This window comes from Scleropages formosus, chromosome 3, assembly GCF_900964775.1.
Source record: "Scleropages formosus chromosome 3, fSclFor1.1, whole genome shotgun sequence".
NCBI lineage: Eukaryota > Metazoa > Chordata > Actinopteri > Osteoglossiformes > Osteoglossidae > Scleropages > Scleropages formosus.
In genome coordinates, this window is record NC_041808.1 from 2,302,083 (window position 1) to 2,321,136 (window position 19,054).

The 19,054-nt window shown below is 40.9% G+C and overlaps 1 protein-coding gene across 2 annotated transcripts; it reads right to left on the reverse strand.

Moving 5' to 3' along the window:
* Positions 1-17,707, reverse strand: trpc6a (transient receptor potential cation channel, subfamily C, member 6a). 2 transcript variants are annotated; one of them, XM_018736208.2, is made up of 12 exons: positions 17,533-17,707; positions 13,247-13,994; positions 10,472-10,657; positions 10,191-10,355; positions 9,227-9,443; positions 7,610-7,837; positions 6,187-6,451; positions 4,391-4,586; positions 2,233-2,430; positions 1,500-1,556; positions 481-556; positions 1-329 (listed from the first exon to the last, which is right to left on the reverse strand). In XM_018736208.2, the coding sequence occupies exons 1-12, from the start codon at positions 17,682-17,684 to the stop codon at positions 190-192; spliced, it is 2,628 nt and encodes an 875-aa protein (XP_018591724.1). In that variant the 5' UTR covers positions 17,685-17,707; the 3' UTR covers positions 1-189. The 2 variants fall into 2 exon arrangements, with proteins under 2 accessions (XP_018591724.1, XP_018591725.1); XM_018736209.1 differs by lacking the exons at positions 1-329; positions 481-556 and having other exon boundaries at positions 2,233-2,291.
* Between the last annotated feature and the right edge of the window lie 1,347 nt (positions 17,708-19,054).

The window sequence follows — 19,054 nt, forward strand, 5'->3', positions numbered from 1 at the left end:
TGGTTTGTCTAGCCCCCTTGGTTTTTGGCACGAGGGGTTGAACATCTTTCCCTGTGTATTATTGTATCTTAATTTAGATTATCGGCATCCAGAACTTCAGAATATTCGTAATTAAGGACTTTACTATTAAATTAATGGAAAGCTTCATGAGGAGAAGAGAGCTCCAGCGTGGCCTCGAATGGCTGGCGCTCACCAGTGCTTGGGTTCGACGCAGAGTTTCCCTTCCAGTCTCTTAATGAGATTCTTCAGGTGCTCCATGCTGTGGGACTTCTCTTCCAGAAGCTCGTATCGTAAACTGGAAATGTCCTGTTTTATTTCCTTCAGTTCTCCTGGAAACAAAAAAAAAAAAAGAAAATTGTGACGCTCCCATCAAACCCAATCTGTGCTTTTCATAAGGTTCGTTTACTGGATTTTTTTTTATATGTAGAGGGGGAAAAAAAGAAACAAAAAAACTGCAAGACCAGCAGATAAAACACAAACCTTCATTTACTTCATCGCTTTCTCTATCGATTTGTGCTTGCAGGACGTATCGTTTAATGAGACGCTTCATTATTTTCTGTGAGAAAAAAAGTTGTGAGATAGTTATGAGGGCTATCATCTAGATACAAACATACCTACATACACACATACCTCCATACATGCATATATACACACACATACATACAGTACAAAGATTTCACACAGTTCCAACAGATGAGCACAGCTTCCTCATCCTGTAACCCCTGTCCCACACTTGTTATTATAAAATATGCTGTATGCATCTCATCTGCATGGACCAGAGAGCCCCCCACTGGGGCTTTGGACCCAGTGGATACTGTAATACCCAGTAATCTATGATATTACCACTATAGCAACCATTATAATCTATAATAATAATAATAATGATAATAATAATATAATACCCAGTGGTTCATAATAAAATAGATAGCATTTATCTGTTACACTTAAATAATTTTTCCAGTTTGTTTCTCTGTGACTCTGCAAGGTGCTCTGTGACACACCCTGTGAAGAATACTGTACTAAAAGTAAACCGGGCTGAAGCTCAGGAAAATTAAAATGGAAAAAGCATGTAAGGAAAACTGATACATTATTATTGCATGAGCAAGATCATTTTTTTACACCTTGCTGTGAAGAAGGGTAAATCATGACTCTGTTCTAAATTAAACCTGAAGCAGCTGAGTGTCCTGCTGCTCAGTTAATGTTTCCAGTCAAAAAAGAAGGGAATTTAAAATGCCCATGTGATTACACACACACACACACATTTTCAGAACCGCTTGTCCCATACAGGGTTGCAGGGAACCAGAGCCTAACCCGGCAACACAGGGCATAAGGCCAGAGGACACACCCAGGACGGGACACCAGTCCATCACAAGGCATCCCAAGCGAGACTCGAACCCCAGACCCCCTAGAAATCAGGACTGTGGTCCAACCCACTGCACCATCACACCCCCTTCCAGATGACTAGTTCTTCAGGTAATTGGTGAGAGCACTCCGTGTACCTGATAGACGCTTTGGCAAGATGAACTTCTGTCTCCTGCTTTGTTGTCTGGACCCAGCTGGAATTAATAAAAATTGAAAAAATATGTGGACACTTTCAGTAAATTTTAATTAATAATCTGAAAAATACATTTGTGCAAAATCTTAACAGTCTCATTTTAAAAATTAATTCATAATCACATCAGCAATTTCAACATGTTCACTTAATTTTCTGGATGTTCAGAGAGTCAGCATTGCAAGGAAAAATTCATTTTAATTAAATCTAAGTGAAAGATCAGAATCAGACAGCAGCCCTTTCTGCGCATGTTGAGTTAATACCGGTTCCTTCCACTAGGTGGCGCCACCTCCAGTCACAACTGTTCACAGAATTTTCAATTTCAAATGTTATTATAGTGTTTCTTAGCTTGTGAATGTTTCAATAGCATGATTTTACGTTTTTTGTTAGGAAAAACAAAATCCCACCTCTCATAACCTATTAGGTATTGCTAGTTTACTTAAAGCATCATACAAATCCCATGTGTTATTTCACAGTGCTGGCTGGTTTTATTTGGAATTTGCAATAAAGTACAATGACATCAATGATAAAAAGCTATTGCGTAATGTCTACAAACAGATTTAGACAAGCACATAATGTACGTGGGAGCTTTTCCCAGACGTAAACAACAGACTTTGCTCCATTAGTGTAATATTAGGGGTCTTGGGAAATCACTGCGTGCGTGTCTGCGTGAGACTCACCTCCTCAAGCGCCGCATCCCTTCTTCTGTTCACCTCTTGTCTACATCGCAGCATGAGCTCTTTGGTCAACAGAAAGAAGTTAATCACTGACTTTGGGCTGGGGATCAGGTTAAATGGGACGGGCAGAGTTCTCCCCTCCTCAAAGTAAGAGATCCAAAGCTTGGAGCGGGCAAACTTCCACTCGACGTCAGCATCATCCTGCACACCATGGTAAAACACTTAAATATGTTAATCTGAAAGCATACGGTGCTGTGGGAAAACTATTAGTCCCTTGTACAATTTTCTCCGTTTCTGCACTTTAATAAAATAATATTTCATATTTAATTTAATGTCCTACTCTCCGGTGGGTCTGGGGTTCGAGTCCCGCTTGGGGTGCCTTGTGACGGACTGGCGTCCCGTCCTGGGTGCGTCCCCTTCCCCCTCTGGCCTTACGCCCTGTGTTGCCGGGTAGGCTCCGGTTCCCCGTGACCCCGTAAGGGACAAGCGGTTCTGAAAATGTGTGTATGTGTATTTAATTTAATTTACTTCATTTTGTTTCATTTGATATCTAATTTGAAATGCCATATTTGGCATTGGGCAGATGTAACAGGACCACAGATGTGGGTCCCAAGCTGTCATTGAAGACGCCATGAATTCTTCTCTGAATCAGAAAATTTAAGAAAATCTCAGGCCGTCACTCCGTGAGCTAAAGGTGAAGATGAAGCACGGCTGGGTCACGAAGCACGACAATGATCCAAACATACAAGGTCAGCATCAGAATGGTGGAAAAACAGCGACCTGAGGCCCTGGTCAGGATCTAAATAAAGTGTCTAGTTGCAGTCATTGCAGCTAAAGGTGACTATGTTTCCTTTTTCACACCCATGATTGCACATTTCAGTATCTTCAAACCAAGGAAATGACATAGAAACAATGCTGGTATCACGTTTTCTTTATCAGGCTCCATAGATATGCCAGCAGAAGTGAAACCAGACCCAAGTTTAATGTGAAAAGGTGCAAAAACAGAGACAATCAGAAATGGGGCCAACAATGTCTCAAAAGCTCTGAGTGTCTGCTAAATATGCAATGTAGAAAAATTTCTTGCTCGATAAGTAGTTTTAAATAAATGCTACAGTATGTTCCACAAAAGCTGCACTGCATAAACAATGTGGCAAAGAAATTAGGTTACTGCAAAAGTTTTCTGTTGTTTCTGCTACTTTATTCTGTCATTAAAATAAAATTCTTGTCCAATTTCCTTCCAGTCTCATATGTGAACTACATTACAGTGCTTCTTAAGAATAAAAACATATAGAATCAAGCAGGATTAATATCAACAGCTATCTTGAAATTTAACTTTTAAGTTGTAAAAAGTCAAAATAAAACAAACAAGGTTCATGTGACAGCAGCAGCATCAGGATTAAGAAGTTTTGCAAATTATTAACTGTATTCTATTTAAAAATAAGACGATAAAAGGGCAATAATTCGATATTTTAAAAATTGAATATTTTTCATATTTTTTTAAAGAAATAATTTTATTTTTTAAAAAAATCCATAAAAAGCAAACAGAAAAAGTTCACTGCTTTGTTCATCCATGCAGTATTGTTCCTGATGTCACACTGAGTCATGTGACAGATATTTTCTATTTCTGTACGTGTTCTTTCATCTTCTGTACATAATTTATAAGGCCGGGGGTTGAAATGTGTCTATTTGTGGAAAAAATAAAAAAGCAATTTACAGATGTGAGTTCTACAATGTTCTATCCCATTCCGTCACATTCATGCCCTGAATGTATAACACCTATAGAGTAAAATGTATTGAATATTTAATGTTAACTCTGATTTTTTTTCAGAAATGGAATATATTATGTGTCCATATGACAAACTGAAACAAGATAAATTTATTTTAGGTTGGCACCAGGAGCAGAACATTTCCTAGACTGAGTTTGCATGTTCTCTGCATGTTTCAGTTTCCTTCCTGAAAAACATATATACACATATTCTCTGTGCACCTGCATTCTTGTCGCTGTTTATTTAGAGCACTCATATTGTTTATTAGATTAGAGAATGCCTTTACTGTCATCAAAGTTATGTGAAAGAGGATTGCGGAGGTGTAAAATGACAGGACGCAGAATTCCACACACACAGAGTGTTCATAAAACAATGGACCAAGTACGGTACATTACCTCAATCTCCTGGAAGGAGCTGTTTATCATGGCGATGAGCATGTTCAGCAGAACGATTACCATGGTTACGTTGTACACCCCATAGAGGACATAGCCAATGTTTTCAATGAATTTGTGTCCGTTATTAACCACGACAGACTTAACTTCGGACAGTCCAAAAATAGCCCAAAACAAAGTCTTAAAGCTTTCTTCGATTCTGCGGGGAAACATCGAAATAATAGAGAAAAATTTACACTTAAAGAACGATGTACAAGAATCATACACCATACAGCTCACTAACCGATATTTTCTACGTCTTCATAACTGTTCCTCTACTTACGTAAATTCGACTTACGAAATTCAGATTTACGTGAACAATTCCCAGCATACACATTATTTACGGATAGCGTTTTTATTTTACGCAGTCGACGTAACCAGACAAGGCAGGAAACTGCATCTTCCCACTTCCAGCATGTTTCGAGCCATGAACACATTTCCTCTCATTAGTGTGGTGCTTTTTTCCCATATTTTTTACCATTTTCATTATTCACAATGCCTGGTGGTGAACGTGTACTTGAAGGACAACGAGAACCGTTTCGCAAGCGTACAGCAGTCGATTTGGAGGCGAAATTGAAAATTACGAGGAAGTACTAGATTATTATATTGCGTAATTTTTTTCATACCCGTGTTTGCAACAAATGCCTAGGCTAGGCTAAGGTGAGGTAGACTAGCCTATGTTGAATGGTGGGGGAGGAGGGGGAAACTGATGTACGTAACTTTTGACTTACATAAACGGTTGAAGAACAGTCTATTTGCATAAGTCGAGGGGTGTCTGTAAATAAATAATTTAAACTCTAGACAGAGAATGTTTCCACAATATTGCCCATCATTTATTGGCTGTGCTTTTAAAAAGTGAATTTTTTTTATTTGCACACATTGTAAATTCTTAGTTTTTATCTCGACGTGGCAGTGCAGTAGTACTCCCATGTAAAAACCATGTGAAAATTCACACGACCATAATAACCTTTGAATGTAATAACTTTTCTCTTTGAGGTATTATTTTATTGTTCATCATCTGATGACCCACCTTACATTTTAATACCAAGTATGATATTTTGCTGTAGCAACACAGCTTTGACACGTTACCCATGGGTGCGAAACTGAGGCTCAGCTAAAGCCTGAACTGGCGACCATGAGGTCACAAATCCACATCCTTGACCAAAACAGAACTCAAGTACAGACACCCTCGACTTACGCAAATAGACGTTCTTCAACCCCTTACATAAGTCAAAAGTTACATACTGTATGTTACATACATACCTCCTCCCCCACCATTCAACATCATCACACGGTCCTTCGTACATTCAGCATCCTTCGCTATCATATTCGCAGTCAATTCGGCTAAACCTGGCTCCCGTGCTATAGACGATGATCTTTGTTCACCTTCATACTTCCTTATTATTTTCAATTTCATCTCCAGATTCATTGCTGTTGGCTTGCAAGACGGTTCTCGTTTTCCTTCAAGTGCACGTTTACCAGCAGGCATTGCGCGTAACGTATTTCAGATGTTTTGTGTAAAATAAAAGCGCTATCCATGAATGTACATGCCGAGAATTTTTTACATAAATCCAGATTTACGTAAGTCAAATTTACGCAAGTAGAGCGGTGTCTGTACCTAATGGCCACAGCACTGAAATTCCACTAAGAGATGTTTTGAACAATTCAGATGACATATTTCAGTGCAATTTTCTATTTAAGTGTGTGCAAGTACACACCAAAACACTCGCCTGCCCCCCGCCTCCTCACTGCATACTTACGTAGTGAATGCATCATTTTGTTTGGCTCCCAGGTAGTAGGAGTAGAGGTTAAACATTCCAATCATGAAGGCTAGAAACACCAAAATGAAGATGACCATGAATTTGAAGATATCTTTCACAGTTCGCCCCAGTGATATCTGCAGGGGCCCAAAGCTCTCGTTTGCAGGCAGGATGTATGCAATGCGCGAGAAGCTCAGCACCACCGCAATGGCATACAGGCCTTCTGAAATGAGCTGGGGGTCTGAAGGAAGCCACTTGATACGGGCTGCAAAACAAGAACAAAGTCAACATACCTGACAGCTGCAAAAAAAAAAAAATTATAAGTTCAATAATTTATTAATAAAATTAAATAATTTATTAATTAAACAAATAATTCCTCAGTGGCTTCACTCTTTATTTCACCTCACTCTCCCATGTTTTTGCCCTTGATCAATGTACTTGCCCTTAGTTGTGCCAGTAAGATTACCCAGTTTTATAAATAGGTAAATAATAGTAGGTACCTTAATATTGAAACTTAAAATGTATAAAGATTTCATTCCATTTAAGCTACATTCATTCTGCACATCCAGTCAGTTGCAGACCCACATTGAATCATCCAGGTTTAAAGGCAACATGAATTCTGAGTTGAAACGTGGCAATAATTCAAGTTTCAATGTGTTTAATTCAAATGGAAAAGCTGCTTTAATTGCTCCACCAATATGTGCAGTGAGGCGGCACAACTAAAAACCACACAGGCAGTCCCCAGATTACGAACAAGTTCCATCCCTAAGTCTGTCTTTAAGTCAAATTTGTAGGTAAGTTGGATAATTCTAGATTTGATCTGGACACAGTCTTTTACATGCTCCGTTATTTTCGCTTTGTCCTTTAAAATTGTCCCGATTGTTGACGTAGCCTAACGCTTTTCCAATGTTCGTTGGCATTTCACCTTTTCATGATCGCTTTATTTCCACTTTAGTTTATTTGATGCATCCCCATCACCTGCATCACATTTACACTTTGGTGCCATGATCATGAGGGTAAAAACAAAAAAAAAAGGATGCAAAATACAGTAACACATGAGACACTGTTAACAGCAATGTGGTCCGACTGAAAAGAACGAAGTCTTAGTCCTACCTTGGGCTCACGCGCCTACGAGCCAGCGAACCGCTGTGGACGCGCTATGTTTTGATGTATGTCGCAAAGTAGCGCATCTACAGCGCTACTTACAAATCATTGTTTGTCACTCAAATTTTTTATATAATAGGCTTCACGGGGGGTAGTTTGTAACTACAGGTTGTATGTAAGTCGGGCATTCGTAACCTGGGGACTGCCTGTATTTTAATAAAGCAGAGGTTACTTTGAAAACCAAACATATGGACAGTTCACGCTCTTAATATTACAGTTACATTTATATTGTAAATGTAATTTGAATATTTCTACTCACCCAGTGTGTAATATTTGATTTCGAAGGGCAGGGTAATGTTGGACAGGTCGGTGTAATGCTTGTTGACAAAGCTTTGTGCGAGGCATGCATGTCTGAATGCCAAAAACCGTGTTATGAATGACGCTAAAAAAATTGCCAACATTCCAAAGTCCAAAAGGTTCCATGGTTCCAGCAGATACTCCCGAGGGCCCTGAGACCAGATCTCTTTGCATTCTGCCCAAATCATCCCTAGGCAGAAAAATATCATTTATGAACAGAAGTTCTGAGTATACTGGTAGCACCCATGGACCAACAGGCAAAAATGAGAAAAAAGGAATAATTCTCTCATTAATGTTGTGATGTTGAACATTATTAAATGTTTAAAAAAGAAGCTTAATTTATTCATATTTCTGAATTAAAATGTAGCTGTTTTCAACACCAGAGAAAAACTGACACACAGCTATCTACACTTTCCGGCCCTTTTATTAGGAACACACACCCTTTTGCACATACAGAGCCCCGACACACACAGTAAGTTGACTGTGACTCAATATATAAAGCAGATAGACAGGGTTCGGAGGTCCAGATCCTGTGTCACTTGAACATTATTGTTGGAAAAACATGTGATCTTAGCAACGTGAGCGTTGGTGTCCGACACGTTCGTTCCAGCACCTCACTAATGGTCACCCCCTAGGGTTTTCATGCATTGCTGTGCCAAAGAGTTATCTGAAAATAGATCCAAAAAAGACAACAAATTCCTCTAGGTGGTAGTCCTGGTGCCAAAGGGGCCTCATGAAACCGAGGGGTCAGAGGAAAATGACAGGACAGGCCACCAATAAGCCAGCAACAGGTTAGTAGAACAGGGCCCTGTAGAAGGGCATCCCATGAAGACCTTGACGAAGATTAGCTACAGCAGCAGATAGCAGCAAATGGCAATGCTGGGGTTCATCCATGAGCTAGGTTCATCCATCTATGAGCTCAGAACAAGACTATGGACCTCCGGTGGGCATAAGATCAGCAAAGTTGGACTACTGAAGAACATAAATTGCCTGGTGAATCCTTTCCATTCCAGTGTGCTGTTAGCAAAGGTTAACATCGTGCACAGCAAGATTCCATGCATCCATCCTGGCTGATGACAACGGTGAAGACTCCTACATATCTAAAGGTATGGGGAATGTTTTCTGCACCTGTCTCCACATCTCAGACTTTAGAATTAGATGGAACGGGATGACTGTACCACCAAAAATTCTGAAGGAATCAAGTCAATATGGTACAAGATTGCTTTGAACATATCCAGCATCTTATTGAGTTCAAGGTTTAAAGAATTTGGGCTGTGAGTCGTACCCACCATTAGTTAGGGGGCGATTGTATATGTAGTATGACGAACAAAGTAATGTACATGAAGTGACCATCTTTCTGTAACTTTTTCAAGACTCTTTACAGAGAAGCCTATACATTCTACAAGAACTTTAGGCTAAGAATCTTAACTTTAATATTTCACAGCTATTAGATTTTGTAGGGATATACAGATATGATCTTCTGCAATTCATAATATTGTCCTGCTCACATAACAAGTAATTTATCTTACTGCTCATGCTGTTGGAAATACAGGAGCAAATGATGACACTACAAACTGACCTATGACCCAGGAGATGATGAGTATCTCCATCCAGGTGAATGGTGTAGTCTTCATGCGAAACAGCTGCAAGGGGTGGTCATTAAGTACCATGTCGGGGAGCAGCTTCGTCCCATTGAAGCGATCCGCAGCGTTCATGATGAGAAGGACAAGGAAGATAGTAAAGGAGGCTGCATGCGCTACAAATTTCATAAAGGGACCACGCATGACCTTTCCCACCTTGGAAGAAATAAAGCAAAACACACAGTTAGTCATGTCAGCGTCTAGATCATTAGCAGGCAATAAAATAACTTTAGTAATGAATAATGCAAGTATTTAACCAGCCATTAAAGTTCATTACAAATAAAAAATATTGTCAGACCAAGACTTTTAGCTGGGATCCCAGCAGCTCACTGTCTGTGCAGGATTTTGTTTCAGCTCCGCTCTTAATTGATCAGCCTCTATTTAGCTCACGATTGTGCTCGTTTGACTCATTAATAATACAAATTGATGTATCCGTCATGACCTTATACTGCATGAGCCACTGCCATTAAATAAACTGTCTTTACATCACCCCAGGATGCAGGCAGCAGGCTGCTTAGAGCCTCCACCTTGCAACTGGAAAGTCCTGGGTTTGATTCTCTGTTCCTGCTCTAAGGCCTTTAACTAAGGTGCTATGCTGAATAGTTCCAGTAAAAATTACCCAGCTGTATACATTTATAGAAAACAGTAAGTAGCTTGGTCTTCAAAGCTACTATAGTAAGCTGCCCTGGACAGAGGTGTAATGTTGTTTTCTAAAATGACACTAGACCACACATTTATTCAAGGGAAATCACTGTATAACATTCTTTCAATTAATCTTTGAAACCGTAAATTGAATTATTGCTTTTTTAATTCAGTATACTGTCATATTTGTGTTTATTCATTTATGGCATTTTTTACATTGCACATTGGGAGTGCATGCAAATGAGCGCCCGGGGGGCTTACCCTGCTACAGGGTGCAACCAGGTAGACCAAGGCCAGGAAGGGCAGCCCCATGGCAACTCCCAGAACCACCAGGAACTTGACAGCCATGGTCTGCTGACGAAGTCCTGAAAGGTTCTCGTACCAGATGGAGAGAAGCTGCTGCTGGCAGTTGGGATGAGCGACAAACTGGATGGGATGAGGCGGGAGAGTAGGCATCGTGTTACGGAGGAAAGCACACTTTTTCCTGCTCCAACAAGGTTTTATATTTTGTGATCGGCGCAGCTGACCTGCATCATTCTTACCTTTTTCAGTTCATATTTAATAGCCAGTTTTAATCGAACTAAGCTTGGCCGACCGGTCGAACCTGGGCTTTCGCTTAAGTCGACATTTCCGTTCAATATGGCTTCCACCTCTTCCGTGTTCCGACACAAATCCAAAAGTCCCACGACAAAGTCTTTACACTGCACAGAGAGTTTCTTATAATCATTCTGAAACAAGAAACATTGAACAGTAAACATTTTTGCAGTAGCTGCACCAAGGAGGGGTGGTTCCTGTTGATGCTGCCGTTAGTAAAGAGTACAAACTAAATGTTGGGTATTTCCGTATTTTCATCTCTGAATTCAAATAAGTACCCTGGTTTTTTGACATCGGACATGTCATATATATGTTGAAATTCCGTATATGTTTTCAATATACATACATGTTGTATTATATATTTTCAATTCTATGATTTTACATATTTTATGTTACATTTACATTTAGTCATTTAGCTGATACTTTTCTCCAAAGCGACTTACAATTTTACATCCTTGTGTTGCTGAGATGTGTTTTTCATATTGTTTTCGGAGAAAAGAGTCCGATAAATGAATAAATGTAAATGTAAATAACAAACAACAACATAATCCAACATCAAAACAAAACTATCATTTGTCCTAGCAATAAGTACATGTATCCTCAAATAACACAAGATTTTGCCTTGCAAATATTTCACCAAAACTAAATAAACAATTCACAATAAATTTACACACACATTGCCCGAACCGCTTGTCCCATACAGGGTCGTGGGGAGCCGGAGCCTAACCCGGCAACGCAGGAGGGGAGGGGACACACCCAGGACGGGACGCCAGTCCGTCGCAAGGCACCCCAAGTGGGACTCGAACCCCAGACCCACCGGAGAGCAGGACCCGGTCCAACCCACTGCGCCACAAATTTGTGAAAGTGTATATTATCTAACATCAGAAACAGGGCCAAAGTTGGCTGTTGAACATTTCGTATTGTTACATTTAATAACATTCGAATATATGGATCCTTTTCCACATGTTCGTGCTCACGCGGAAATCGTATTGGCCATCATTCTGTTTTTTTATTCTTAGTGCTCTTGGTAGCGTTCCGAACAATTTTTAATGCAGCCAAGTGTGACTTGGCTCAAAAAACCTCACACACATGGCAGGTGACCTTCGTTTCCTGGTTATGTTATTAGTCATGAAAAAAAATGTGTGGATGAGTCATATTACTGGTGACCACCATCATAGTTTGACATGTATATGTTTTTATTTTTTTTAAATATTTTAAATATTTTAATTTTTTTTTTTTTTTTTAAGTGATGTAACAGTGGAGAACTACTGTGTCACGTTTCTGTGTTTAAACACAAATGTTATGTTGGGCACATTTCCCACTACTGCTGCTGCTGAATTTATAAATATGTCTTTTTTCAAAACAACAGCTTGCAGATCACAGGGTCCAAGATTGCTGCCATGGTGGCTGCATTATTTTGCTAAACAGTGCATTTTTAAAAGCTTTCATACAGCTTATGACAATTTAGTGAAGAATGCGTGATAAACCCAGCTGACAAGATGCCATTTGATTGCGCTTTACATATTTTTCCAGTCCACTGAATTACAGCCTGCGGCACAACAATAGAAATGTAGAGTAAACATTTAAACAAATACGGACAAATATCACTGTACAGTCTTCCTCCGCATTACTCAGGTAATGTGTTCCTAAGAAATCCACTCATAACTGAAAGATGTAATTAACTTCCATTTCAGTTGGAAAATTTTTAACGCATTCAACGCTCTCAAAGGATAACACTTGTTTATGCGAAAGTATTACCAAACTCCATGAAAAAAGACAAAACTTCTTCTTCTTCTTCTTATTATTATTATTATTATTATTATTATTATTATTATTATTACATGTTTTTCTACCTGCACTGGTTCAGCTCTTTCCAAGTTCCTACATAGCATACACTTAAACACTGATAATCACAACATACACACATATAACATTCAGTTTTTATGTATTAATTCAACCTGCAAAAAAACAACAGTAAAAACCAACAGAATCAATGAAAATGCTAATGAATTCGTATTCACTGAAAAAACGGACATGGCATCTCACTGTTCCTGGGCTGTATGGTTGGACATGGGTTCTGTAGCAAATTTACTATAGTGTATCAAACTATAAACTGTACTATAGTACAGTGTGAGTCACCCTGGCTAAAGGTGCGAGCTAAATACTAGGTCATAATCACAGTAACTGGCTGTAGAAAAGGCATCGGCAAAATGATTAAATGGATATGTCTTGTGCTGCTCAGCACTTGGGAGGCCCACAAAATCCAAACTTAGTCCTCCTAAACTCAAAGAAATACCTTCCAAGTCGATGTACAGGTTTTAAATGAAATTCATCATAAAGTCGAATTCTCATAGCTCGAATGGGTGTATCTCAGGGATCGCTGTACCTGTAGGGTTGCTCTGTCTCAGGTGCAGTAGTGTAAAAGTCTGCTTTTATTCCATCTATATCAGAAACAGGTTTTCTCTTGTCCCAAAAGACAAAAAAAAAAACTTTTTGCTTTATTCTGTATGCTAGCAATTTCAGTTGTGTTGCTTAAACCACACCATAATACTTCCTTCATCAAACTCAAGGTCTCATCTTTGTCTCATGAACATCTCATTAGTGTTGAACATCCAGAAAACACTTGAGGACACAGCTGGACACTTGACCTTAGAACTTTGGATGTTCGTACTTTTGGTTTTTGGCTCAAGTGGGAAGTGTTTTACGATCAGGATTTTGCCTACCTTGAATTCCTTCTCTATGTTGGCCAGCGTGGCCAGTTCGTTGCTGAGCTCCAGAGCTGTCAGCACTGGATCCTCACTGGAGAGGGAAAGGTAGGCCGGGCTGGCCAACCCTTTGTAGGCGTTGATGCGCGAGCGCGAGTGGCTGAACGAGTCATGCATTTGGTGATAGTTGCAGGTGTCGCACTTGCAGAAGTAATCATGAGGTCGTTCAATCCTGGCTCCTCTCCTCAGAAGGATGTGCACAATCTCGTACTCGTGACAGTGAGAGGCCAGGATGATCGGCGTGATGTTGTGGGAGAAGCGTGTACCGTCTTCATCGTAGGCAAAGAATTCGTCGTGCATTTCCGCCTGGCTTGGACTGGCGGTCAGTCTTCGGCTGTCGGCGAAGGATTGGTGCCCCAGGATGGCCTCCACAATTCGGACGTACCCTTTACTGATGGCCAGCAGCAGAGCGTCCCCAATGCGGGCCAGGTTCTCTTTCTTCAGCAGGAGCTCGGTGACCTCCAGGTGTTCGTTGGCCACAGCGAGCTGGAGTGCATTCTGGCCCATGTAGTCCACACAGTTGACGTTGAGGTCGGGAATGTCTTCTAGCATCTTCCTTACTACAGGAATGTTTCCATATTCCGCTGCGTCCAGGAAGCGCTCCTCCAGGGCAGAGAGACTGCTGGAACGTGCATTGAACATGTAGGCGTGGCTTCGCTTGGATTTCGCCAAGGAATGTCTCAAGAGGATTTGTCTCTCGCTATTTCTAAAAATTAAAAAGCAAATAAATAAAATATGGGTACATTTTTTACTCTCAGACGTAAACATTTCAACCAAAGAATCGTAAATTTTTGTCCGTGGAAAAACCGTAAGGCATCACTTATTCAAATGTCAAATCGGCATTTAACAAATACATTCATTTATTTAGCAGATGCTTTTCTCCAAAGCGACTTCCAATGAACACTGTGTAGTGTTACTATCAGCCCACACACCTTATTCACCACGGTGACTTACACTGCTAGATACATTACTTACAATGGGTCATTCATCCATACATTAGTGGAACACACTCTCTCTCTGTCAGTCACACACCATGGGTGAACTTGCACAGCATGTCACTGGATGCTGGAAGGGACCCAGAGCACCTGGAGGAAACCCACACAGGCACGGGGAGAACATACAAACTCCACACAGACCGAGCAGGGATCAAACACATGTCCTCTCATACCACCCAGGGGCTGTGAGACAGCAGCACTTTGATAAGAAAGATATGAAAGATGAATATTCCTGCATTCTTCCATCCAGATCCTTCTCATGAAGTCCTTCAGAGCTCTGAAGATCTCTTTAGATACAGCACAATTGTCTTATGTCAGTCTGATCTACAATGTTTAACTACTGACAATGAGATACCCATCCATGGAAATGGGTAATTTTTACTATATTAATCCAGGGTAAGCACCTTGATCAAGGTCACAACATCAGGGGGTGAGATTTGAATTTAATATCGAGTGGCCTCTGATTTTATAGATTAACACTGCAAATTTACTGTTGAGTGATTGGCACAGTACCACCTGTCAGCTGATTTCTGATGGTTCAGGGACACATTAATATGGACATTACCAAATTTTTTTGTTGTCTAAAACCAGTTCCAATGAAATGCACCAAAGACCAGTTATGAAAAAACCTTTGTATACAGAAAAAATAAAAACCAGGTGTCAGAGTGCTTGTCCTAGGCCTTACCCAGCAACACAGGGTGCAAGGCTAGGGCGGACACACTCGGGGGGGATGACAGTCCATTGCAAGACACCCCAAGCAGGGCTTGAACCCGAGACCCACCCGACAATGAGCACTGGTTGAACCTGCTGCACCACCACGCCCTCCCGAACAATTCCCTGGCAGTAAAACAAGGTATTCATACAGTATGTCTACATATTCCACAGCAGTTTTTTGTTTTCATGAACGAGCTGAACAAATGATTCATGCCAGGAATTTATTGGCCGAATGCAAGAGGATAACGGTTAAAATGTGCTCAATACGCAGTATTTTTCAGGGTCAACGCACAAACTTCCTGCAGATAAGTTTCATGCCCATGTTTTTATTCTTTGGTAATAGTTCCTAGAAAAATGCTATGTAACGTAACAGTGAAAACTGAGTTCAAAGCTTCCGCGCTGCACTTCCGTTTTTGTCTGACTGATCCTGGGACCATTTCCCAGAACCAGCGCAGCACCACAGTGATCAACTGTTGTGTTCCTGCTGAACCCTTATGATCACCGTGCAGAGATGCTTTTGGGAACCGACCCCTCTTTGATACCGACATTTACGTGACCCTTCACACGACCTCTTCTATCACAAGAAGGATACTCTCAACAGCTGCATTACATTTATAGCCTAATTTTTCGGTATTTTTCACGTAGAACTACGTCTTTCTCCTTACTACATGGGGGGGTAACTTTGGAATTGACTGTCACGAAAAAATGCAACCCCTCTCACCGCTACTGCTCGCAAATTAAATGACACAGAGAGATAGTGCATATACCGTTGGACAGAGGAAGGAACACCGCGTCGAACGAGATATGAACGGCCGCTGCCGGTTCAGCCTGAGCGAGCTGGTGACGTTGCGAAAATGTCCCACATTTCCCTCATTGTGGATTTGCCACACGTTGCTCTACATGTCGTCATGTTCGTACCACGTCATAGCGTTGACGTCAGCACTCGGTTCGTCGCTAGAGAGCCGCGCTATCGGACGCATATCGTGCCGGCAGGAAAACTTTCATTTAGACCAAGGTAGGGGGCCCGAATACGGATCATCGAATTAAACATTTCAAAGATGCCAAACAAACACGACGCAAAGTACTATCGCGACTGACAAGCTGCACTAAGTCTTAGGGAGCCAGTCGAGGCCTCTGGGATTTGAAAGACACCAGCCAACACACCAGCTCAGCAAAGCAAAGCGTGAGCAGCGTGCGCGGGAGGCTGCAAAATCGCCTCCGGCGGCCTCGAAGCCTCAACCATCGACTTCTCGCGTACCCGACATCACTGTGCAGCACGAGCCCGCGTACGTGGATGCGGCAGAGACCGACCTGATATTCGGCCTAGTGGGTCGGGGCTCACCACCCACACGTAGTTCTACGTAAAGACATGCAGCTGTGATTTTTTTTTATTGGTGTAGTTTCTCTCGTATAGTGGAAATTCCTGCTGCATACACATACACATCATAAGATTCCAACCTGTGAGTTTTCCATTTTAATCATTTTGGACAGTGCTGAAGAGTCCATCTGTATATGAGGTTACATACCCATAAATGAAATGGTCCATCAATCCCTAATCACAATAAACATATATACATTTGCATTTATTCATTTAGCACACTTTCCTCCAAAGCAAAGTAGTCGTAGAAAAAAAACTTTATTTCTGTGATTTCAGGTCTAACAAATAAGGTAAAAGCTGTGATCGCTGGAGGGAGATTATTAATTGTAGCCCCTTAGCAAAGCACCTAATTACTTTAAAAAAGGTCCATAGGATGCTCCTGCTGTGTGTAAAGTATTCCGATAAGTGCAAGTTGAACGGTGAAGATCCTGCACTTATGATTGAAACAGCAGTACTTGTAATACTGCACTGACTATGAGCATATTTTCATAAGCATACATTCATTTATTTAGCAGATGCTTTTCTCCAAAGCGACTTCCAATGAACTCTATGTAGTGTTACTATCAGCCCACACACCTTATTCACTGTGGTGACTTACACTGCTAGATACACTACTTACACTGGGTCACTCACCCATACATCAGTAGAGCACACACTCTCTCTGTCACTCACACACTATGGGGAACCTGAACAGTATGTCGTTGGACTGTGGGAGGAAACCAGAGCGCCTGGAGGAAAACACACACATACAGGGAGAACATACAAACCCCACGCAGACTGAGCGGGGATCAAACCCATGTCCTCTTGCACCAGCCAGGTGCTGTGAGACAGCAGCGCTACTCGCTGTGCCACCATGCTGCCCATATACTAAGTATGCTAAGTAAACAAATGAAAATGCAAAGGTATTTTCATCAATACATATATTATGTGTTTAAGCTATTTTTTACTTCTGTCTGTCTCAGAATATAACTTTATATTTACATTTCCATTTGTTCATTCAGCAGAAGCTTTTATATGACTTTTTATGATTGCATTAATCATATACAACAGCGGAGAACCGGAAAAAAAACTGATGTAAACTGTACAACAGATGAAAGTCCAAATTTTGGGAAATGTATACAAGGCTTAGTAACTTCCGTAAGGAAAATATGACTCACCGGCAGTATCTGTACTTGACATATTGTTCTTCGCTGAAGTCCGGCCCCATTAGGAAATAAACTTCACTAGTGTCCCTCACCCAGATGACGAGGCAGCGGTTTGTGTCCAGGAGAGGCCTCTTTGGGTTCAGTGCTCGGCAAGTCGGGACCATGTGACACGGAGACACCAGCAAGTCCGTGTACTCTGCTTCTGGTCGAGGGGCCGGACCCTCTTTAGTATTGGAGCCTCTCTGACGTCAAGGGGTCCCAAATTGCGCTCACTGTAATTGGCAGAAGATGGTGCAGAGCTGGGGGGGCGCGGTGGCGCAGTGGGTTGGACCGGGTCCTGCTCGTCGGGGTTCGAGTCCCGCTTGGGGTGCCTTGCGGCGGACTGGCGTCCCGTCCTGGGTGTGTCCCCTCCCCCTCTGGCCTTACGCCCTGAGTTGCCGTGTTAGGCTCCGGTTCCCCGCGACCCCGCGGTTCAGAAAATGCGTGTGTGCGTGGTGCAGAGCTAAGCATCCGGAGGTTGCTTGGCTCAAATCCCTTCTCCCACTGTTACACTCTTGAGCAAAGCGCTTACCCTGAACAGAAACAGTAAAAATTACCCTGCTGAATAAATGAGTAAATCAGTGTAAGAACCTCAGTGACTCCCCATCTCAGGAATGTTTGTTTCACAGCGAAAATCTTACGCATCTTACCATGCTGCGTATTGCGCTTGCTGTTATACCAAATGCACAATTTTTATGGCTAAAGTTAATATTGACCAATTTAAAAAATTGCGTTCTTTAAAAAGTACCTTTTTACTTTCAATGTGTAAGTATGTTTCCGTATTTGAAAGGTGTTGTTGTCCTTCAGAAAAGGGTAAATTCAATTTAATTTATTTTAATAAAATAAAATACATAATTGGGAAAATCCATTAAATGAATGAAAGTGGATAGTAGCCGAATCTGGGAGAAAGTTCCAGGTGTGGCCTGGAAATGAAATCATTATTCTACATGGATATTTTAAATGTCGGTGAAAATGATTCATGTTTACAAAGTTGGAATGTCGTAATAGATAACGCACCGATAAAAGTAAACCTGTCTGTCTTTTGTTCAATGTGCTGTTATGTGTATTTGGGGTCATTTTTGTCATTTTACCCGTCATTTCAATGTGTGCATTGACTTACTTTTTTAAAAAAACAAAAAAATTTATGTTTACAACTAAACGTCTGTTTACTTCTGATTTAATTTTAATTGCTACCGTTGGTTTTAGGAATTGAGCTATAATTTCGTTAAAGATAAGTGCTTAAATGATTTGTCATACACATGATTTCTGAACCTATGTGCCCTCAGTGTTATACAAGATATTGACCTTTACCTAATAATAATAACAATAATAATTCAACCATGTGCAGTAATGTTAAGTTCCTCAACAAATCATTTGTATTTCAAATGCTTCCAGACAGTCTTCTAAAGACACTTCTATGTGGTCTTGTTTGATTCTGCTGTGGTTACAGCGTAAAGAACCTGCTGTAATATTGCACAGTCCTTTTCGCAGAAAG

Coding starts and splice junctions, on each gene's coding strand:
- trpc6a (XM_018736208.2), bottom strand. CDS start 17,684: ATGGTCCCGACTTGCCGAGCACTGAACCCAAAGAGGCCTCTCCTGGAC. Junction 6,452..7,609: donor AATCAAATATTACACACTGG/GTGAGTAGAAAT, acceptor CTTGTTTTGCAG/CCCGTATCAAGTGGCTTCCT. Junction 1,557..2,232: donor GGGATGCGGCGCTTGAGGAG/GTGAGTCTCACG, acceptor TATTAATTCCAG/CTGGGTCCAGACAACAAAGC.